Source organism: Humulus lupulus, chromosome 1, assembly GCF_963169125.1.
Source record: "Humulus lupulus chromosome 1, drHumLupu1.1, whole genome shotgun sequence".
Lineage (NCBI taxonomy): Eukaryota > Viridiplantae > Streptophyta > Magnoliopsida > Rosales > Cannabaceae > Humulus > Humulus lupulus.
Genome location: NC_084793.1, coordinates 22471887 through 22496689, shown reverse-complemented (window position 1 = coordinate 22496689; position 24803 = coordinate 22471887). Strand labels below are relative to the sequence as shown.

The following is a 24803-nucleotide window of genomic DNA, read 5'->3' as shown; positions in this document are numbered from 1 at the left end:
ATGATATTGCGGTCGATCCCGGTCATGTCGGAGTAGGACCAGGCCAGGAGGTCCTAGTTTTTCTGTACTTGAGCGAGAATGGCGGCCCGAACGTCTGCTGGCAGGCTCTTTCCTACTTGGATGGTCTTGGTCGGGTCAGTTTCGCTGATGCATACCTCTTCTATCTCGTCCATTGTCTCTAGGACGCGATCATCTCCTATTTGAGGGTTCAGATCATCCTCTTCCGGGACCACTTGCTCGGCAGGAAGGAGGGCCGGCTCGACGGGCCCCTCCCGGACCATGTACATGGGACGGGGCAGAGACATGGTAACATTTTCGGGCGCTCTTTTGGTCTCCCCGGACAGTCCCTACCCCTCCGCCGTCGCATGGGAACTTCATGCAAAGATTGCGGATGGAGGTGATGGCCCCGAACTCGACCAGTGCGGGCCGGCCAAAGATAACGTTGTAAGCGGTGGGGCAATCCACCACAACAAAGGTGCAGAATTTGAACGAGTGCTGCAATTCACCCCCCAGCGTCACCGGCAGCTGGATTTTTCCCATGGGGAGAAGCGCGTCTCCGTTAAAGCTGTAAATTTGGGTCGGGCAGGACGCCAGATCTTCTTCTGTCAGGCCAATGGCGGAGAAGGTGGGTTTGAACAACAAGTTGACAGAGCTCCCGTCATCCACTAACACGCGGGACACCAATTTTTTGGCGATTTGGGCATCTATGACCAGCGGGTCATGGTGCGGAAAATGGACGTTGCGGGCATTTTCCTCCGTGAAGGTGATGGGGAGGTTCATCAGTTTAGGGCGCTGTGCCGGGGCCTGGACAAGGGCACAAACTTCCTGGTCGTGGTCCAACTCGCTCATGTAGCGCTTTTGGTCATTCCTCGAAGGTCCTCCTAGGTGAGGTCCTCCCGAGATGGTTGCCACATGTCCGTCTACTCGAGGGGGTGCTGCCCCAGAAGAATAGGGCATTCCGGGGCCGGGAGCCTGCGCAGCGATGGTCCCCTGAGGGGCCTGTGCTGGAGGTCCCTGTGCATACCCTCCCTAGGGTGGGTATGCACGAGTCGTCACCGGCGCCGTGGATTTCCCGGGGCTTGCTGACATGCCCGGGACACCCACGGGCATTCTTACCCACTGGTGGAGGTGCCCCAGCTTGATGAGGTTTTCAATCTCATCTTTGAGCTCCCGACACTCGTCGGTGGTGTGGCCCACGTCTTTGTGATAAGCGCACCGTTTGCTGGTGTCTCTCAGATTCCTTCCCCCCTTAAACATGGGGCTAGGCTTCCGGTAGTGGACCGCTCTCTCTGTCGCCAGATAGATAATTTCCCGGGTGTCCACCAAGTTGGTGTATTCCGAATATTGGGGCTCGTAGCCCCTCTTCCCCTTTTTGGCCAGCTCAGGCCGGTTCTGGCCTTTGCCCGATCGCTTCCCCCGGGAGGGATTCACGCTTGCCTCAGTTACTCCCGTCTGCGATTGCTGGGCTACGACGGGGGCCATACTGTGCCCTGCCGGCACGACGCCATAACCGGAGAAGTGGGTTGATTGGGCCGGGGCATACCCCGAGGCGGCAGGGCCGTATACCGTAGGAGTTTAACTGATGCCGGGCGTGACGGCTGACCCCGAGACTATGGGGGGCGTGGCGTAGGACTGCGCAGGGAACTGTCCCGCGCCTCTCGGAACCGTCTGAGGGATGGGGTGAGGAGCTGGGGGCCATCCGAAGGCCTGGATCTGAGCCTCCTCCAAGTTAATGAATCCTTGGGCCCTCCGGATGAATTCTTCCAAAGTGGCGGCTTTACTGCGCTGCATGTCATCCCAAAGTGGTGACCCGGCCCGGATCCCGGACTGCAGTGCCACCAGGCGCTGTCCGTCATCGACCTTGTCTTGGAGGCTTCTTCAGTAAAGCGCTGGATGTAGGCTCTCAATGTCTCCGCGGGTAGTTGCTTAATGTTGGCGAGGGCACTGATTTGCATGTCCATCCTCATGGCGGCCACGAACTGCTTCCGAAATGTTGACTGCAGCCCGAACCATGATTGGATGGACCCTGGTTTAAGCCTTTTCCACCACTCTTCGGCGAGACTGCCCAACGTGATGAAGAAGCAGAGGCATTTGCCGTCATCGCTGACGTGAGCCACAGTCATGAGTCAGTTGTACCGGGACAGGTGATCCCTAGGATCTGTATTTCCAGTATAGGCAGTGAGGCTCGGCATCTTGAACCTCTTAGGCAGTACGGCGTCCAGGATGTGCCTCACGCACGGCTCTTTATCCTCTTCATTGGAGTCAGTTTCCGCGCCTTCCTGCTTGCGGACTAGGCGATCAGTGACCTTTTTTAATGCAGCCATCTGTTCCATGAGCAGCTTGGCCGTGCTATCCTCCAGGGGTATTCTCTCGTTTCTCCTGTCGTTAATGTCGTTCCTGAGGTCGCCGCCTCGTGGGAGGATTTTTTCCTTGCGGGCCCGATCCTTCCGGGCATTCAGTCCATTGCGTAAATCTATCCGGGAAGTGTCGTCCCCTGAACTGAGAGCGTGACGATCCTCGCAGCGAGACCGTTCCTGACGGTTCTTGTTGACCGAGGCACTTGGGTGCAAAGACCTTACCCGCCCGTTTGGCCATGGGGCGTGCCGGGGCTGCTCGTTCCGTGGCCGCGCTCCCTGCGGATCGATTGGGTGGCCCCGTCCTGGGACGGGGCGCACCTTCTCTTTCCTAGGCAACAGCCACGAATGTGCCCCGACTTTCTCGACGGGGGTGGTTTTCTCCCAGGTCTTCCGTCGCTCCTTGTTCGGGACTCTCGGAGCCGGGTCGGGAAAAGGCTCTGGGGGACGGACTGGGCTAGCACCCCCAGGGCCCCCGGCTTGCTCTGGGGAGCAGGTTGTTGCATTTCTGGAGGTGGGGCAGCTGTGGGGTTGGCTGCTGGGCCCTGCGCGGCCATTAGCGCCTGTAGGGCTCGTAGAGACTCTTGCACCTGGCGGTGCGCCTCCGCCTGCTAACCTATCCTGGCTTCCTGATCCAGGATTTGCTGCCTTAGTCTAATCACCTCCGAGTCCTGCCAATCGTCGCGAGGGATCTCGGGAACCACGGCTTCGTCGTGATACTCCTCCTCGTAGTAATCTTCTTCGTTTTCTACTTCGTACTCTGTCCCACCCTCGTAGTCTTGCGACTCATTTTGGTGAGACGTCTGAGGAGGCATGTCCTCGGGCGGGTCCTGAGGAATATTCTGAGAGGGCGGCGGGTCCCTGTTGCCCTGCTCTGGATTAGTAGGGTCGAAGGTGGTGTGTCGTGTGTTCACCATCGTAATAAAGGCCTGACGTTGGCGCTAGCTTCCTTCAGCTCTCAATGAAAGCACCAAACTGTTAACCGAGATTTTTGGCAACTCTATTAATGAATAATATTTGTTGGTAATAATAATTGTTGACGGTAAGAACTCATCAACGATTGATGGTTAGAAAACTTCGATCTCTATACTATAGGAAGCTATGAATCAGATAGAAAGAACTCTAAAGAACAGGAGAAAACTTAGGCAACCATGAATACCAGAAACATATATTTCTTAAGTCTCCTTTTTACATTCAGTTTTCCAACCCCTTAGCCTGAGGGGTTGGAGCCTATTTATAGGGGGGGGGGGGGGGGCTCTATTGGCCCAGGATACAAACAAGTCCCAGACCGCAGGGACGTACACAGGTATTCTGATAGTGTAGTGGCCCAGGGCGTAGTGGTGTCTACCCTGATGGTGTTAGAGTCATGGCCCAGGACAAAGTACTGTCGGCTCTGGCGTATGGTCGGGGGTGTCCAAGTGGTACCACTACGCTTCGTACAGGTCCGTACTGCCACTACTCCTCAAACGCAGATCATAGGGTCGTGCCTCTGTTCTTTCCATAATCGTACACCCCGTGTCAGCGCACGTGTTCCGTACTCGGTTGTCCTCATCAATTCCCGTTCAATGCTCCATGTTCGTTAGACATATCAACAAGGTTCCCCCAAGTGATCTCGTGCCTATGCCAAGGAGGCTTCAACCTATGCATGTCCTGAGAAGTCAAGGCGCCAGGGGTCAGGGCCGGCTTATGCGGGTCACATGGACACGAGACTCGCAGTATGGACGCCGTGGCAAGGCCACACCCTCGCATAGCGAGGGTACCTCGCGTAGCGAGTCTGGTCCTTTTCCCTCAGGCGTAGGCATCGCTCAGGACACGGGCGTCGTAACAAGGCAGCACCCTCGCATAGCGAGGCTGCCTTTCCTTCCCCCAGGTGCAGCATCGCGAGGCTAGGGGCATGGATGCCACCACGAAACCTCACCCTCGCATAACGAGGGTGCCTCGTGTAGCGAGGCTGACCTTCTTCTCCTGAGTGTAGACGAGGCTTGATGCCTGCTGGAATGGGGCGCACGCGGATGACCAGCTGGGGACCCTCGCATAGTGAGGGTGAAGTTTGGATTGGCAAGTGGCCGAAGTCCCTCGCCTAGTGAGGGTGACTCTCTTACCCCAACTCCCTCACCATCGTGTGATGCCCTTTCAGGATGTCTCGTAGTATAGAGCTTCACTCGTGAATAGAATTCACAAGGAAAAAATTCCACATTTACAATAATGAAAGTAGAATATCGACACGGGGTTTTTACGTGGTTGGGGTATTAACTGGCCTTAGTCCACGAGTCTATATATTAGAGCTAGAAGAAGCTTTTACAATGGAGTTTTCTATCAATATCTGAACAGAGTTTCTCCCTTTTTTTTCCTCCGAAGCCCCTTTACATTGTTTTACAGCGTATATTTATAAGCTGAGGGGAATACCGGGTCTGGGCCGAATCCGATCTGGGCCCATCAGAGAAATGGGTACAAGGGGCCTTTCTAGTGGAGGCCCAATACAAAAAGGTACAAAGTTCGTAAATCCAGAACTAGTTAAGGCCCAACAGGCTGACCTCGGAGCTGTATCTCGCCCGACAAAACGGCGCTTTTGGCCTGATCGCTTCGAGTCACGAGGCAGATTCAGGAGACAAGACCAGTCAGAGTACTTGGCTGTGCAGTCCTGACACATTGCCGTGCAATCCCGAGATGACCTTTTCTGCAGGTGAAAAGTGGGGGACAACGCCCACGTGGAGTGAGGTGGCGTCAGCGTCCTGGACGCCTGAACCCTGCAACCAGGGGTGAGACGATCCGGGTCCATTTACCTTCGTCTCGCTTCGTTTACCATCGGCCCGGGCCGCGTCAGTGGTCCGGGATGAGGATCCGCAGGACGCAGCGGTTGGAATGATTTGCTCGCCTCCCAGACGATCCTTGCCGAGTATGGACCCGGAGGGAAACCCTGGACACCACCCATGGGCCCAGTCAAGAGTTCCTGGCTCGTACCCTTCCCCTTGGGCCTTCTCCATATCAAGGTACCTTGGGCCGGGCCCGCGTGCAGAAATGGGTTCACATGCATATTTAATACACCTAAACATGCATATTATCATTTAATCACATAATAAATCAATTATGGCCCTCCCGACCTCCTAATCAAGGTCCTAAACCTTATTAGGAAAATTTGGGGCATTACACATAAGTTAGCAGATATTTACATTGCATAACTAATGAGACTGAATGGTGTACCCAACTCCATCGTATCAGATTGCGACGGATGTTTCACCTCGGCATTCTGGGATGGAATTCAAACAAGCCTGGGTACTAAACTGAAGTTCAGCACTTCTTTCCACCCGCAAACAGACGGTCAAAACAAACGAACAATTCAAACCCTGGAAGATATGCTAAGAGCATGGGTGCTCAAATTTCAAGGGTCATGGAATGAGAAGCTTCCATTGATAGAGTTTGCTTACAACATCAGCTATCATGATTCCATCAAAATGGCTTTGTATGAGGCTTTGTACGGAAGGAAATGTCGATCACTGATTCATTGGCACGAGGCCGGTGAAAGAAAGTTTCTCGGATCTGATGAGGTTGATCAGGTTACCAAGGACATCCAGTAGATAAGCCAACGCTTGCAAACTTCGATAGATCGACAACGCAAATATGCCAACCGACGCAGGAGACCCCTGGTGTTTGAGGTTGGTGATAATATGTTGCTGAAGGTAGCTCCTCTATGAGGGGCTATGCGGTTCGGGAAGAAAGGAAAGCTTAGCCCAAGGTTTGTTGGACCTTTCGAAATCATAGAGAGGATCAGGGAAGTAGCTTATCGTTTAGCTCTTCTGCCCGCCCTGTCTAAGGTGTGTGACGTGTTTCATGTATCCTTGTTGAGAAAATACATGTGCGATCCCTCGCATGTACTCAGCCATGAGCAGCTGAGCATTGATCCTCAAATCGTCTATGAGGAGAAGCCGGTGATGATGCTAGACCAAAAGGAAAAAGTGTTGAGGAACAAGACTGTGCTGTTGGTAAAGGTGCAGAGGGGTAACCATGGCATTGAAGAGGCAACCTGGAAAACATAAGACAAGATGGGGGAGTTGTGTCCTCATTTGTTTTAAGTTTCGAGGACGAAATCTTTATAAATTGTAGGTATTGTAATGCCCTGCGTTTCAGGTACATTTAAATGACTCGGGTCGGGATATTTTTTCCTCGAGTTAAGAATATTATTTTAAATAATATTATATTTTTTTGGAATTTATTTCCATGAGTTATTGCTAGCCAAATTATGAATTTTGTGATTAAAAGTCAAGACAAGACTTTCGGTGTTAGACCGACACAAAAACCCTAATCGAGTAAAAATATCGAAAAATAAAATGAAAACTATGGCAAATATATTTTGGGCATAAAAATACATTCATAAAAATTAAATTTTGGTCAAAAATAAAAAACAGAAGAGAAAATGGAAATTTTAGTGCATTTTGTGTTAAAATGCTTAATTTTACCGAATTGGGGAATTTTATTCCATGAATGGGCCTTAGGTTAAATTTTATTGTGTGACTAATTAAATTAAATGGGAGAGACATTGAATTTAATTATTATGTGTTAAGTTTTATTTTTTTTAAAAAAAAACTTTATATGAGTGAAAAAGGTTATAGAAAGTCATTTTGGATTTTTCTTCTTAGGAAATATTTATTAACCATTATAAAAAAAATAATAATAATAACATAAAATAAAATAAATAGTGCTCAGCCATGTGAAGGAAATAAATTGGGTGGACCAAATTGTTTTAGTTTTGTAAAATCCTTTATTGCCATATTTGACAATATTGATAAAATTAATTAAAGGAGATTTTTCGAAATGGGTAGTTTCCTGTTTTGTTGCAATATGTCTTTTTTTAATCAGATTATTATATATTTGTTAATAAAATAAATATATAATTTCCTATAAAATAATATCTTTTCTTGAAATGGAAATTATTCGTATTTATTTTATTTTTTGATCTAATTTATTTTGTTTATTTTTTGATCGAATTTATTTTGTCCAGAAATCGTGTACAACTTGCAGAAATTATGTTTCCTTATTTATTTAAGGAAACTGGGTTAAAAAACTGTCCAAGTTCAATGAATCTGTTTGAATGGATTGCCAGTCTGTTTGAACAGATTCTAACTTTCCTATTTGGGAAGATTTTTCATTTATTGGCTGATGGTTTCTGATTTGTTTTCCACGACCTACAGGGATTCTAAAAGGTATATGATCATCCTTAGGTCGTTGGTTTTGATTATCTCTCTTGGTGTATTATTTTCCAAATATTTTTCAAGTTTTAGAGAGACTTTTTATTATGTGAAGAACTTGAGTCTAGCAAGTTCTTAGTGGTTTATTACAGTGTACTTCTGTATTGTTTTCTTTGTGTTAATTGTGCAGGTTGAACACACTTGGACATTGGTCATCAAGCTTCGGGAGAATTCTTGTTCGTGAGTCAATTTTCGGGAGGAAAAGTGCAAGTGTTATGATTTGAAGGGAGTTCAAGATCTTATCACTTCAGAAAGTTGATTAGGAGTTTAGATTACAACAGTTGCGACAAATTCAAGAGGGAGTCTTTATTTGTATAAGTCAATTTGGTTTTGTAATCGTTTAGATATTCTTCTAATAAATTTCATTCTTTGGGCGTGGCCTCGTGGACTAGTAGCAATCTGCAAAGATTGCTGAGACCACGTAAAAATTCGTGTGTTCTTTACTTTATGTTCGTTTTTATCTTCTGGTCACAAAGTGTTTAAACATATCTGGTTTCTGTTCAAACAGTCTTTGTGTCTGTTTAAACATTTCTGTAACAGTTCGACAATTAATTATTTAATTTAAATAATTAAGTTGGTAATCATAAAAAACGGAATTTCAATTGGTATCAGAGTCAGGTTCACTAAACTCTTAGTGAGATCTTGTGGTTATTTTCCGTTTGATTTGTTTTGTGTGAAATGTCTTTCTTTGCAGAAGGTAGTTCGGTGTCTCGACCTCCATTGCTAAATGACTCAAACTATCCATATTGGAAAGTTAGGATGAGAGCTTTCATAAAAGCTCAAGATGAGAAAGCATGGAGAGCAATTTTGTCTGGATAATCACCTCCTACTGAAAAAGGTGAAGATGGAAGCACAATTGTAAAATCTGAACTTAGTTGGGATATAGAAGAAGAAAAATTATCAAGCTATAATAATAAAGCTCTTCACGCCATATTTAATGGTGTTGGAGAAAGTTTTATAAAACTTGTTCCTACATGTGTCTCGGCTAAAGATGCTTGGACAATTCTTCAAACTCAGTTCGAAGGAACTGTAGATGTTAAAAGGTCTAGATTTATTATGTTACAAACTAGGTTTGATGACCTTAGAATGTCTGATTCTGAAACACTATCTGAATTTTATGAGAGATTATCTGATATTTCTAATGAGTATTTTGCACTTGGTGAGAAACTTGATGATTCTGTTCTTGTTAGAAAAATCGTTCGAGTTCTTCCTGATAGGTTCAATGTTAAGCTCACTGCTATGGAAGAGGCAAAAAACTTCAGTACTATGAAGGTAGAAGAATTGATGGGGTCACTTCGTACCTTTGAGTTAAATCAAAAGATTCGTCAAAAAGACAAGCCAAGTACTTCCAAAGAAAAGGAGAAAACCATAGCTTTCAAGAGCACTGAAAAGGAAGTCTCAGATGATGAAGATGGTGATAATGAAATGGCAATGCTTGCAAAGAATTTTCGAAAACATATGAATAAGATAGGAAACAAGAAATTCAATGGCAAGATGTCAAAAGGTAATCCTTCTTCTCTTAAACCTTTTCAAACTAATAAAAAGGGTATTCAGTGCAGGGAATGTGAGGGATTTGGTCACATCCAGTCTGAGTGTGCAAACACTTTGAAAAAGAACAAAAAAGGTATGATTGCTACTTGCAGTGATAATGACTCTGAAAGTAGTGAAGATGAGGAAGGTAATGTCGCTCTCACTTCTATTTTACCTGTTTCTAAATCTGAAAATGAAAAAATTGTTTGCTTGAATAATGTTTCAAAAGATGAAGAAAATTCTGATAGTGATGAATCTGAATTGAATGGTGAGTCCTTGAGTGAATCTTACAAAAAGATGTATGGATCATGGGTAAAAGTGTGTTCTGAAAATCGGTCATTGGTAAGAAAAAATAAAGATTTATCCTTTGAAATTAAACTACTTACTGATTTAAATGAAAATTTTGAAAAAGAAATAATTTCAAAAAATGTTGAAATTAATAAGTTGTCTAAAGATTTGGATACTCTTAAGAAAAATGTTAGAATGCTTAACCTCGGTTCAACTGTTTTTGAGAATATACAGAATTCAGGTCAAAGAAGTCATGTGGGACTTGGTGCTTCAAGTTCTCAAAAATCAAAGAAAACTGTCTTTTTCTCGGCTGGGATGCTATCGTCTGATGTTCCTGTGTCATCCTCACTGAAATCTGTTGTATCTGGTACTCAGATTGTTCCAACAGAAAGGACACAGTCAGCAGGTAAATCCAATTGTAAGTTTGAAAAATTCATTCCAATCTGTCATTTTTGTGGTAGGAAGGGTCATATTCGTCCTAAGTGTTTTACTCTTATGAATTTTGCCAAAAATGAATATTTTGAAAAATTCAATTATTTTGATAATTTCAGAAGAGTAAAAAAGGAAAATGTTCAATCAAAGAAAATATGGATCAAAAAGAATAATTGTTTTGCTGGTTTTACTAGTGAATATGATAGATATGCTTCTTCATATTTTTGGTATTTTGACAGTGGTTGTTCAAGACATATGACAGGTGACAAGTCTATTCTTACAGACTTAAAACCTATGCATTGTGGGTCTGTTACTTTTGGCAATGGAATTGAAGGTAATGTTCTTGGAATGGGTACTCTTAAGTTTGAAGGGTTACCTAAAATCAAAAGAGTGTTACTTTTGGAAGGACTTAAAGCTAACTTGCTTAGCATAAGTCAAATTTGTGATCAAGGTTATACTGTTAACTTTGATAAAGAGAATTTTTTTGTTTTAAACAAGATTGGTGAGAATGTTCTTGAAGGTTATAGATCTAATGACAATTGCTACTCTTCTGCCATCTATTATGTGTCAATCTGTTGTGAGTAATAACACTGATATGTGGCATGCTAAACTTGGTCACATAAATTTCAAAACCTTGAAAAAATTGTCTCATGCAGGGAGTGTTCGTGGTTTACCTAAGCTAGGTAAAGAAATTGATGGTAAGTGCAAGAGTTGTCAACTTGGTAAGCAATTAAAAATTACACATAAAAGTGTTTCTGACATGAACACTTCGAAAGTTTTAGAATTGCTTCACATGGATCTTATGGGTCCAATTCAAATTGAGAGTTTAAATGGGAAAAGGTATATTTTTGTTTGTGTGGATGATTTTTCTAGATATACTTGGGTGGATTTCTTGAAAGAAAACTTTGACACTTTTGATGCCTTTAAAACTCTTTGCTTGAAATTAAAAGTTGAAAAAGATTGCAACATTGGAAAAATTGTTCATATAAGAAGTGATCATGGTAAAGAATTTGAGAATTCTGTCTATGATGATTTTTGTAAGTCTGCAAGTATCTCTCATGAGTTTTCAGCTCCCAAAACTCCTCAACAGAATGGAGTTGTAGAAAGGAAATGTAATGACCCACTAATCTAGACTCTTGGACCGTTATCAAACTATACATACAAATTCTTACTAAAACATACATTTGCGAAAATACCATAATTTATTATAAACTTGTAGAAACAAATGTTACTTTCATAAAAATAAGTAGGATATGGGTACCCATAGTCTTTAAAACAAAAATAACTTAAAGTGAGAAGAGTTACATAGAAAATGCGGAAAATACATGTAAAACCATAAAAAGTAAAACAAGACTACATCCTCGAATCGAATAACGCTCGGCCCCTTGACTCCATTCACCATCGATACACATCCTCTAAGCGTCACGAATCTTACCGCCTCTAAAGCTATTTTCCTACACATAAAACAGAAAGGAATGAGCCTAATGCCCAGCAAGGAAAATCTAACACATAGTCATAAACATAAATTTCATAATAAACGTAAAGACATATCATAACACTTAATACATACACTTATTATAATGGCCATTATTACTTTGGGTCCCATAGACTAAACAAGCTTATGCCCATGAGATTAGTGGGGTCCTACTAGCTAAGTAGGCATATGCCCATAATCTTTTTTGGGTCTTGTTAATCAAATAGGGCATAAGCCCAATCCTACAAACATACACATTCATAACATATTCATAACGTATCATATTTCATAACATAACACATAAGATAACATAAGCAATAAACATATAGATTCTATCCTATTTTCCTTACCAAAGTTACCGGGATATGATGGACTGAGTTGGGACTTTTGGAATACTCCTAAAACCATATGAGAAAGAGTGAGTCTTATGAAGAAGAAGAAATGAAAATGAATAGGAAGACTAAACCATTGAGAAATATGCTTACCACAATTTATGTGCTTAAGAACTTGGATTCCCTAACCAAAATAAGAATGAGGTTAGGGGACTGAGTAGAAGGCTTTGAGAAAGAAAATAACATGAAACAAATGAAATAGAGTTTCGGGTTTACCTCAAAGACCTGCAAGACCAATCTAACCACAACCGAAATACTAAAGAACCTTACTTCCCAAAGTGTTTGATAAGCTAAAGATGATTAAGCTTATGGCTTCGTTCAGCAGAGGCTGAATAATCGTTCAGCAGAGGCTGAAGACTCATTCAAAAGATGCTGGACTTATGAAGGAGTTTGAATGGATGAAGGGAAAAGAATTCAAAAACGTTTGAACATATGCTGGAGGAGGCGATATATCGCCCCCTGTAGGCGATATATCGCCTGGGCCAGTATGCCCGAGGCGACCGTGCATCGTTTCGTGTTTTCCGTATCTACGTGCTGCGACATATCGCCCCCTATAGCTGCGATATATCGGCACACGCTGAATATTTAAACACGAAATTACACATTTTTAGCTAAGTTTGAATGGAGTAAACAGCCTTGACTAAGCCCTCAACGTATTCAAAGCTGCTGACTGACCCTATAACATTCAAACTTTACTCCTTATTAAATTTAATCCTCAAAAATACTTAATCCTTAATCACCATTCATAACATGTGCTTAAAATCCTATTGGTTGATATCTAAACCTTATAGTACAATAAATATAATCCTTAATATCAGTCATATTAATCAACCTTAGGTTAAAATTAATATTCTTAAACTATAGGTTAAACTTAGAAAATCTACAAGTACTACTATGAGTGTCCAAATAATTCCCGGTCTGAACCAAAAATCCACAGTTACAAAGATAATACTAAACATACTATAATACTACTAAACAATTAGCTAAGTAAAGTTCTTGGACTCTACAATTCTCCCTTACTAAAAAGAATTTCGTCCTCGAAATTTACTTACCAAATAACTCCGGATATCGGTTCTACATGTCCTCCTCTAACTCCCACGTTGACTCGCGTTCAGAACTATTACTCCATAAGACTTTGACTATAGGAAAGCTCTTGAACCGCAACTGCTTCATCCCTTTATCTAGGATGCTAATCGGTCGTTCCTCATAACTTAAGTCTTTCTGGAGCGCTATGGTATCGTACTTGAGGACGTGAGATGGGTCTGACACATACTTGCGTAACATCGAGATGTGGAAGACGTTGTGACTATTGGCTAGTGCTGGCGGTAGGACTAGTCTATAAGCTACTGGTTCCACTTTGTCCAATATCTCAAAAGGACCTATAAATCGGGGACTAAGTTTGCCTTTCTTCCCGAACCGCTTGACACCTTTCATAGGAGATATCTTCAGGAAGACTTGATCTCCAACTTGGAACTCCACATCGCGTCGCTTGGTATCCGCATAGCTTTTCTGTCGGCTTTGAGCAGCAAGCATACGCTGTTTAATAAGCGCTACTGCTTCTTGAGCTTGTCTAACAGCTTCAGGCCCTAGAAGCTGCCTTTCTCCTACCTTGTCCCAGTGCAACGGTGATCGGCACCTTCTTCCATATAGCAACTCATAAGGTGCCATCCCGATCGTCGACTGGTAGCTGTTGTTGTATGAGAATTCGATCAGCGGTAAGTACTTGTTCCACGATCCTCCGAAATCAAGTATACACGCTCGTAGCATATCCTCTAAGGTCTGAATCGTACGCTCAGACTGCCCATCTGTCTGAGGATGGAAAGCTGTACTAAGACTTAACTTAGTACCCATGGCTTGCTGTAAGCTTCTCCAAAATCTTGACGTAAACACTGATCCTCTATCTGACACTATCGTCTTGGGGATTCCATGCAATCGTACAATCTCTTGGATGTAGATGTCTGCATATTGGTCTACCGTATATGAAATCTTAACAGGTAGGAAATGAGCCGACTTGGTTAGTCTATCTATTACTATCCAAGCGGAATCATGCTGCTTATTCGTCTTTGGCAGACCCGTCACGAAGTCCATGCCTATATCGTCCCACTTCCATTCCGGTATGCTAAGCGGTTGCAATAATCCTGCAGGCCGCTGATGCTCCGCTTTCACTTGCTGGCATACGAGACACTTAGATACATACTCTGCTATCTCCTTCTTCATCCCTGGCCACCAATAGACTGCCTTGATGTCATGAGTCATCTTGGTAGACCCTGGATGAACTGAGTACGGGGTATTGTGCGCTTCTTTTAGGATCACCTTCTTAATACTTTGATCGTCTGGCACGTATAACCGATCCTTATATCTCAATAAACCTTGACTGTATATTGAGAAATCTGTAGTCTTGCTTTCTCTGACTGCATCCATGTGTGTTGCTAGTGTGCCGTCATGTCCCTGACCAATACGTATATCTTCTAACAAATCTGATTGGATAGACAAGTTAGCCAGCTTGCCTACAACCATTTCTATTCTAGCACTGATAAGCTCCTGCTGTAGTGGCTTTTCTATTCCAGATAAGGCTGCTAAGTTCCCATAACTTTTCCAGCTAAGTGCATCGGCAACTACATTCGCTTTCCCTGGGTGGTATAGGATTTCGTAGTCGTAATCCTTGACTAAATCTAACAACCTGCGCTGCCTCATGTTGAGCTCCTTCTGCGTAAAGAAGTATTTTAAACTATTGTGGTCCGTATAAATCTCGCACCGTTCTCCGTAAAGATAATGGCGCCAGATTTTTAACGCAAAGACCACCGCTGCCAACTCCATATCGTGAGTTGGATAGCGTTGCTCATACTCCTTCAACTGACGTGAGGCATAGGCTATCACCTTGTTGTTTTGCATCAGTACGCATCCCAATCCTAGCTTTGATGCATCACAGTAGACAATGAACTTGTCGTTGGGTGTTGGGACACTAAGTACTGGTGTTGAGCAAACCTTATCCTTAAGCAACTGGAAGCTTTCCTCACACTTATCATTCCAGTAAAACTTTTGTTGCTTCCGGGTCAGGTTGGTAAGTGGAGTGGCTATCTTAGAAAAGCCCTCTACAAACTTTCTATAATAACCTGCTAGCCCTAAGAAGCTTCTTACTTCTGACGCGTTCTTTGGCCTAGGCCAATCCTTCACGGCCTCTACCTTCGATGGATCTACTACAACTCCGTCTTTTGATATGATGTGCCCGAGGAACGCCACTTGCGAAAGCCAAAATTCGCATTTCTTGAACTTGGCGTAGAGTTTATGCTCCTTCAATCGCGTCAAAATCAACCTTAAGTGTTCCTCGTGCTCTACTGCACTTCTGGAAATTCTTGTATAACCCGAACATCTCCAACTTTAAGTGATGTCTCCTTCTCCACATTCGTGATGCTGGCTAAGAACGCTTGGCATCCTTTTTCCATCATTCTCTGAGCTTTGAGAGATGACACTAACGGGGTGCGTAGTCCTGAAGCTTGTCCCATGAAGCACAGCTTCTGGCCGTCAGGAGTCTCGAACATCACCTTCTTGCGTCTGCAGTCGATCGTTGCGCCATGCCGTGCTAGCCAATCCATGCCTAGTATGACGTCAAAGTCTTTGATTAGCAGTTCTATCAAGTCTCCTTCTAGTTCCTTGTCCTCAATCTTGATTGGTACGCCTCGTACAATTCGTGATGATAGAACTACTTTGCCCGAAGGCAACTCGGTTACAAACCTAGTTCTAAATCTTTCACTAGGTTTGTCTAGTTTATCTATCATTCCTAACGAAATATACGAATGAGTGGCTCCCGAATCAAATAATACATGACATAAATTATTGAGGATGGAAACCTGACCTGTGACCACCTTGTTGCTAGCATCCGCCTCTCCTTGGGTTAAAGCAAAAACCTGAGCAGGAACCATCTTTTCGTCCTTCTTTCCTTCTGGCTTTTGCTGAGGACACTCTTTCTTACGATGCCCCTCTTGACCACAATTGAAACACTCCTTGGTGTTGGCGCGGCATTCTCCAGGGTGCTTCTTCTGACATTTGGCACATGGCGGGTATTCCACGTAGCCCGACCTATTTCCCCCATTATTTGGTCGTGCCCTCTTATTATTGTCAGTTTGCTTGTTGTCAGGATGCCTTCTCTTCTGTCCGTTACTGTTGTTGTTGGACTGATTGTTGCCGCTATTGCTAGACTGATTGTTGTTCCGACTGGCCTGAGGTTGGCTCTGCTGTCTGGGTTCAGGCTTACTGGCTTCTTCTTTGCTTACGTTGGCCTGCAACCTTTCTACTTCGATTGCCGTCTCAAGAACGTCGGCATATGAAGTGTTTCCCGGGTTCGCTAGTTTAACCCCCATCTCGATCTTCGATCAGAGTCCTCTCACGAATTTGTTCACCCTCAGATAATCGGTTGGAACTAACTCTGCTGCGAACTTGGCTAAGCGGTCAAACTGACGAGCATATTCCACCACTATTAAATTCCCTTGCTTCAGATTGGTGAACTCCTCAACTCTCGTAGCAAGTACCGCTGAATTGTAGTACTTTTTATGGAACAACTCCACAAATCGGGTCCATGTCATGGTGGCAGCATCATGGGATTGCTGGGCTAAGTCCCACCATATCCTGGCATCCTTCTTGAGCAAGGACGAGACGCAGGATATGCGATCCGCATTACTGAGATTCATGTGGGCTAGGATCGGCTCCACATTCCTTAGCCATTCTTCTGCTTCAAAGGGGTCCATAGTCCCTTCAAAGTTCGGAGCGTGCTGCTTGCGGAACCTCTCGTACACTGGCTCCATGTGCTGTACTGAATACGGCGCGTAATTCGTCATAGGCCATCCCCCATACGGACCAACTTGCTGGGGTGCTGGGGCCATTTGCTGTGGATGCTGTTGTGGCTGTGGCGGAGGCTGAGGCTGAGATTGAGCCTGTTGGCGTTGTTGCTGCAGAAGTTCCTCGACTTGCTGTCGCAGTCTAGCAATCTCTGCAGTGCTGTCAGCTGGCTGTGCCGGCGCGTTGCGGCGAGCAGTAGCACGCACTCCCCTTCGGCGAACTGTAGGGACCGCATTGGTCGCTGGAACATCGTTGGAGGCGTTTCCATTGGTGCGTGAAAATCTTCAGAGAGACATCGTAGCAGAGTTCTAACAGTTGAAAGAAACATGTTAGAACTTTTCCTAATAGGCTCTAAGGCAAAACTTATTCTAAAACAAACATATCTCGGACCTATTTATTATGACTTCTTATGAAGAAAAAAAATATAAGTCTTTATTAGTTAGAGTAGGTTTCTATACTTAGAAAAATAAGTCATCTTTATTTTCTAAGTGTGTTTCTAATCATCCTATATGACTTAATTCTCAGGCTCGAAACTTATCTTTGTTCCAAAGTTAACCATATTAAGGGAGGGGTGGGATCAGTAAAATCGTTCCCGTTCCCACTACTATGGCCCCCTAACTCTCAATAAGGAAACCAGGTTCATTGATTTATATCCACCCTCACCGAACTCAGTCATTATTCATTTTATTTAGTATTTATTATGATTGCAAAAATAAAATCAAACTCACACATGATATTCAAATAGCATGTTATTCATTTGGAAAAGATTTTTCACTTATTACAATCATAACATAAAAAGTAAATAAAACAAATAAAAAAACTACTAATCTAAAAATTGGGATCTTCTACATCCGATCCGTCATCTAGCATATCATCATCTATTTGTTCATAATCATCATTGTCATTTGCATCGAAACATCCGTTAGGAAGGTTGGTGAGAATCCTATGTTTTTTCTCATTTGTGAATTGAAACTCAAATTTTGCGGTGAACCTAACTAAGAGGAAATAGTATCTCATCGCTAATGGTAATTCATGCTCCTCATGCATCACTTCCCATATTTCTTCTAAAGCTGCTATTACAGGATGGAAATCTTTAAATAGCCTAATCACTAGTACATATTGTTCTGTTGATCTTAGCATTATTTGCTTAGCCTCTTGAAGGCCACCTATCTCTTGGTGAAACAAAAGCAACCTTCGAGTGATCCTTTCTAGGGCTCCTACGGTGTTTCTTGGCTCCCTTATTCTTTTTAAGGCCTTAATGGCTCGGATATCTTGGTAGGTTAAAGCTCCGTTCATTCTTAACTGAAACATAAACACTAAAGTTGTTAGCTATACACATAGGAAAAGTAACTTGTAACTTAAATACTTACTTGGCGGTCAGATTCGGAGCTTCGAGCGTGTGTATCGAGGAGAACTTCATGCAAAGGAACCGTTTCTCTGATACCAACTGTAATGACCCACTAATCTAGACTCTTTGACCATTATCAAACTATACATACAAATTCTTACTAAAACATACATTTGCGAAAATACCATAATTTATTATAAACTTGTAGAAACAAATGTTACTTTCATAAAAATAAGTAGGATATGGGTACCCATTGTCTTTAAAACAAAAATAACTTAAAGTGAAAAGAGTTACATAGAAAATGCGAAAAATACATGTAAAACCATAAAAAGTAAAACAAGACTACATCCTCGAATCGAATAACGCTCGACCCCTTGACTCCATTCACCATCGATACACATCCTCTAAGCGTCACAAATCTTACCGCCTCTAAAGCTATTTTCCTACACATAAAACAGAAAGGAATGAGCCTAATGCCCAGCAAGGAAAATCTAACACATAGTCATAAACATAAATTTCATAATAAACGTAAAGACATATCATAACACTTAATACATACACTTATTATAATGGCCATTATTACTTGGGGTCCCATAGACTAAACAAGCTTATGCCCATGAGATTAGTGGGGTCCTACTAGCTAATTAGGCATATGCCCATAATCTTTTTGGGGTCTTGTTAGTCAAATAGGGCATAAGCCCAATCCTACAAACATACACATTCATAACATATTCATAACGTATCATATTTCATAACATAACACATAAGATAACATAAGCAATAAACATATAGATTCTATCATATTTTCCTTACCAAAGTTACCGGGATATGATGGACTGAGTTAGGACTTTTGGAATACTCCTAAAACCATATGAGAAAGAGTGAGTCTTATGAAGAAGAAGAAATGAAAATGAATAGGAAGACTAAACCATTGAGAAATATGCTTACCACAACTTATGTGCTTAAGAACTTGGATTCCCTAACCAAAATAAGAATGAGGTTAGGGGACTGAGTAGAAGGCTTTGAGAAAGAAAATAACATGAAACAAATGAAATAGAGTTTTGGGTTTACCTCAAAGACTTGCAAGACCAATCTAACCACAACAGAAATACTAAAGAACCTTACTTCCCAAAGTGTTTGATAAGCTAAAGATGATTAAGCTTATGACTTTCCCACCCAAGTGTTTAACTCTCACACTCTCCTAGCACTTGCAGCTTCTGAACTTAGAGCAAAAGGTGAATAATGGGTGGGTACTAGGTCCTATTTATAGAGTTTGGGAATGAAAGTATCTTGATTTTACTTGAATAAAAATAATGGCTTTTTAGGTGAAAATAATTTGAATAATCGTTCAGCAGAGGCTGAAGACTCGTTCAAAAGATGCTGGACTTATGAAGGAGTTTGAATGGCTGAAGGGAAAAGAATTCAAAAATGTTTGAACATATGCTGGAGGAGGCGATATATCGCCCCCTGTAGGCGATATATCGCCTGGGCCAGTATGCCCGAGGCGACCGTGCATCGTTTCGTGTTTTCCGTATCTACGTGCTGCGACATATTGCCCCCTATAGCTGCGATATATCGGCATACGCTGAATATTTAAACATGAAATTACACATTTTTAGCTAAGTTTGAATGGAGTAAACAACCTTGACTAAGCCCTCAACGTATTCAAAGCTGCTGACTGGCCCTATAACATTCAAACTTTACTCCTTATTAAATTTAATCCTAAAAAATACTTAATCCTTAATCACCATTCATAACATGTGCTTAAAATCCTATTGGTTGATATCTAAACCTTATAGTACAATAAATATAATCCTTAATATCATTCATATTAATCAACCTTAGGTTAAAATTAATATTCTTAAACTATAGGTTAAACTTAGAAAATCTACAAGTACTACTATGAGTGTCCAAATAATTCCCGGTCTGAACCAAAAATCCACAGTTACAAAGATAATACTAAACATACTATAATACTACTAAACAATTTGCTAAGTAAAGTTCTTGGACTCTACAGGAAAAACCGCACTCTTCAAGAAATGGCTAAAGTGATGCTAAACAGCAAAAAATTGACCAAACGGTTTTGGGCAGAAGCAATTAACACTGCTTGCTATATCATAAATCGTGTTTTTCTTTGTCCAGGTACATCTAAAACATCTTATGAAATTTGGAAGGGTAAGAAACCAAGTGTGGCTTACTTTCATGTTTTTGGATGTGTTTGTTACATTTTGAGAGATAGAGAAAATCTTGGTAAATTTGATGCTAAAAGTGATGAAGGTGTTTTTATTGGATACTCCACTGACAGTAGGGCTTATCGTGTGTATAACATGAGAACCCAAACTGTAATGGAGTCGGCTAACGTTGTTATTGATGATTGCAGGGATTTTTCTGAGTTTTCTACTGAGGAAGAAATTGAAAGGTTTATTGATGAACCTACTGAAAAACACGAAGAAGCTTGTGTCAGTGATACTACTGTTGCAACGTCTGGTCCATCTGTTCCAAAAGATCGCGAATCCGATGAAACAGATTCTGGACAGACAGAAAAGAAATTTCCAGATATTATTTTGGATGAAGTCCAAAAGGAGCCATCAACCAAAGTTAAGTTAAATCATCCAGCAGATTTAATACTTGGAAATCCAAAAGACAGTATGGTAACACGAAGAAGGTTTAGTGATGTTGTTCAATTTGTTTGTTTCTTATCTCTAATTGAGCCTAAAAATGTGAAAGAAGCTTTAACTGATGAAAATTGGATTAAAGCTATGCAGAGGAATTGGAACAATTTTTCAGAAACAAAGTGTGGATCCTTGTGCCAAGACCGTTGCATACCAATATTATTGGATTTTCAAGAATAAATCTGATGGATTTGGTACAATTGTGCGAAATAAAGCAAGATTAGTGGCACAAGGGTACACACAAGTGGAAGGAATAGACTTTGATGAAACATTTGCACCTGTTGCAAGACTTGAATCAATTAGATTATTATTGTCTATTGCTTGCTTGATTGGTTTCAGGTTGTTCCAAATGGATGTCAAATCCGCATTTCCCAATGGGGTCCTGAATGAAGAGGTATATGTTGAACAACCCAAAGGGTTTGAAGATCCCCATGCACCTGATCATGTTTACAAATTGGAGAAAGCTCTATATGGTTTGATGCAAGCCCCTCGGGCTTGGTATGAGAGACTCTCGCAATTTCTTGTTTCTCATGGATACAAAAGGGGTGGAGTAGATAAAACTTTGTTTATAAAAAATATTAAATCTAACATAATTATTGCTCAGATTTATGTTGATGATATTGTGTTTGGTTCTACTTCTGACAATGAGGTGCGGGTATTTGTGAAACAAATGAAAGAGGAATTTGAAATGAGCATGGTGAGAGAATTGACCTATTTCTTAGGTTTGCAAGTCAAGCAGTTAGATGAAGGCACATTTATTTCTCAAAGCAAATATGCTAAGAACTTGGTGAAAAAGTTTGGCCTAGAAAGTTCAAAGATTTCCAAAACTCCAATGGGAACGACTGTGAAGCTATCCAAAGATGAAAATGGTGTCAAAGTTGATCCTACACTGTATAGGAGCATGATTGGTAGTCTTCTTTATCTCACTGCTAGTCGACCTGATTTAAGTTATAGTGTTGGTGTGTGTGCCAGGTACCAAGGAAATCCCATGGAGTCTCATGTTACAGCTGTCAAAAGAATCATTCGATATGTTCATGGGACTGCTGATTATGGTATATGGTATTCAAAAGAAACTAACCCTAATCTAGTGTGCTTTAGTGATGCTGATTGGGCAGGTAACACTGATGATAGTTAAAGCACTAGTGGAGGATGTTTTTTCTTGGGAAATAATCTAGTCTCTTGGCACAGCAAGAAACAGAATTCTATTTCTTTCTCAACAGCTGAGGCCGAATACATTGCAGCAGGAAGTTGTTGTGCACAACTTTTGTGGATGAAGCAAATGATGATGGATTATGGGTTTGATCTTGACACTTTAACTATTTTTTGTGATAATACAAGTGCAATTAATATTTCAAAAAATCATGTGCAACATTCCCGTACCAAACATATTGATATTCGTCATCATTTCATAAGAGAATTAGTTGAAAATAAAGCTCTTGTCTTGGAATATATTGAAACACATAAACAAATTGCTGATATTTTCACTAAAGCTCTTGATTCGGTTCGCTTTGATTTCCTCTGAAAATCGTTGGGGGTTTGTTCTCTTTAAATTGTCTTGTTATGGTGTTATCCGCTTGATCAAATGTGTGTTATTTAAGGTTAAGAAAATTGTCAATCAATTTGAAAATTGTGTTGTGTGTCAAGCTGGATAATATGACTTATGTTTATGAACCTTTGGTTGTATATTCTTGAGAGAAATTTAATCAATTCCTCCTAGGCATATTCGAGTAAATTAATCAATGTTTAATGTTTGAGCTTCCTTTTGTGTAGCATTGTTTCAAGCTCCTGTGCAAGAATAGAGCTACCTACATCAGTGTATGAAAGCCGTCTTTTGAGTAAGTTGAAACTTTGTAATTCGGAGTTATAAAGAGGATACGCTACCATGGAAAAGAGCTACCACTGGTGTAGTGTAACAGCGTCTTCATGGGTTACAATTATTTACAATTTCGAAAAAGACTTATTTGTCATTGGGCAATGTTCCCTTGCATACATTGTCACACACTTATGCTTGAAACTATGCAAGAAAAATTGTACATAGTTTATAATAAAAAATGTGTGTAAGACTCTTTCATGTTGATTGATTCACTTAAGAATATGTTCTTGTGACTGAATTGTGCTTTATTTCTCTCGAATATTCTTTCTAATTTTTTATTTTCACAAGTATTCTTATCCATGGTATACACTAACACTTATTTTCATTTGCTTGATTTTATTCTTATCAGGATGACTCACATTGATCAAAGCAGAATTTTTTGGTTGAGTTTGATTTTTGTGCATATATATAAAATGAAACTAAAAAAATATATAATAATAAAAATCTTGTCAAGGAAATTCATGGTGGACCAAATCATTGTGGTAATTATGTGAAATTATGCATTTAATTTGTGTGATTTAATATATTCTTTGTCTCCAAGGAATTTATTTTGTCATTTTTCTTAATTTGGAATACCATAATTTGTATCTTTATTGTTTTGTACCTTCTTTAGAATTTTTTTTTAAAAAAAAAAGGGAAAAGGTCAATAGGCAGATCGTGTGGGGTTAATTTTTTCTGGTTACCTTTTTTGGATTGGGATTTTATAATTATTATATTTTTATAAAATAATTATTTTTTTAAAAAAGGTAAGTTGTATGAAGATTGTGTGTATTAAAGGTTGTTTCCTTTTATTGTTTAATTACAAAAAAAAAAAAAAATTTAAAAAAGGAAACCTTTTATTGCCGTGGGTGTCCAAATTGGGTAAGTGTGGTATTTAAAAATCTTGCCATTACCCTATTTCTTCTCACCCACGATCTCACTAAGTCACTTCTTCTTCTTCTAATTTTTTTCTTCTCATTTTTTGTAAATGCTTTCTGTTTTTCAGAGAAGAAAAAATGGTGAGAACTCGTGGTGCTTCCTCTAAGAAGATCCCTGCTTCTCAATCCTGAAAGGTGCCAACTCCTTTGCCTCCTCCATCTGTGTCAACGACGCCTCCATCTGTTCCAGCAGTTGCCACATCTGTTGGGAAATCTTGCAAATCCAAGGCATGCAAGAAGGTGTTCTCTCTCTCTCTTGAACACCCCATGGTGTTTCCAGATATCTCAGCTGACATTGTCGATGTTGCACCACCATCTGAAGTGGTGGTGCCCTCTCGAGCCAAGGACCCATCTCCTCTTCCGATTGATTCATCTCTGACGGCTAGGGCAAAATCAAAATCTGTTTCATCCTCTTACAAAGCTGCTGTTGTTGCTGGGTTACTCAAACTGCCCTTGAAGCCGAGCCAGTCCAAGAAAACTTCTGGGGCTCCCAAAAGGAAATTAGGAGTTGACACGTCTTCTTCCCCCTTGACTGCTGCCAAGAAAATATTGAAGGCTCATCCCCCTTCTCTGCCTTCCTTCGAATCTGACCCTGAGGAAGAAAAGTCAGAATCTGAAGCAACCCGTGATACCACATTGTCTGATGAAATGGTTCCTGACAATGCAGAATCAGAGGCTGAGTCTGATGAGCCAGAAAAAGAAGACATTGTCCCCTCTGAACAAGAAGCCGAATCTGACTCAGAACCAATTGCAACTCCTTTGTCATCCAAGGCTAAAGGAAAGAGACCAATTTCTGATCCTACACCTTCTCCAAAATGTTCAGGTGTACATTTCAAACCTTATTCTTCAACTTTTTGTTATAATGATAATGCTTGTGATATGGTTCTCTATGCTCAAAGGAAATTTATCATTGAGAGAAATTATGTCTTGAGTGATCATCGGCCTTATGGTGTTCTAACAATGCTACAAGATCGAAAATGGACAGGTTCTTTGGTTAAATTTACTGGTTTTGTGGATAGAATAGTCAAGGAATTCTATGCCGATCTTACTAATGAAATTATAGAACCTAAATCTTCTCTGTATAATAAAGTGTATGTTAGGGGCCATTGGTTCTATTTTTCTCCTCAAGACATTGCCCTTGCTTTGCATCTTCCCCTTGATGTCGAGGATGATGATGATGTTGCCTCTCTTGACAAGGATACGATTATCACTGAATTGGTAGGGGAAAAAATGGTATGGCCATCTAATACAGTCATCTCGGTCTCTAATCTCACCTGCACTTATGCTGTCCTCCATAAGTTTGCCACCACTAATTGGAAGCCCACCTCTCACACCGCCACTATCTCTTTTGATATGGCTTCATTTTTGTACAAGGTGGGGACCGGTCTTGGTATAAATTTGGCTTTCGTTATTCATGATCAAATCATTGGTTTTCATAAAGGTAATA

The 24803-nt window shown here is 41.4% G+C and overlaps 1 protein-coding gene across 1 annotated transcript in view; it reads left to right on the top strand.

Moving 5' to 3' along the window:
* Window positions 1-24803, top strand: part of LOC133797320 (uncharacterized) — a 30582-nt gene that overhangs the window by 5409 nt on the left and 370 nt on the right. The window contains exons 2-3 of the mRNA XM_062235230.1: window positions 23425-23437; window positions 23492-24797. Coding sequence (XP_062091214.1) covers window positions 23425-23437; window positions 23492-24797 — 1319 coding nt within the window. The remainder of the gene's footprint in view (window positions 1-23424; window positions 23438-23491; window positions 24798-24803) is intronic.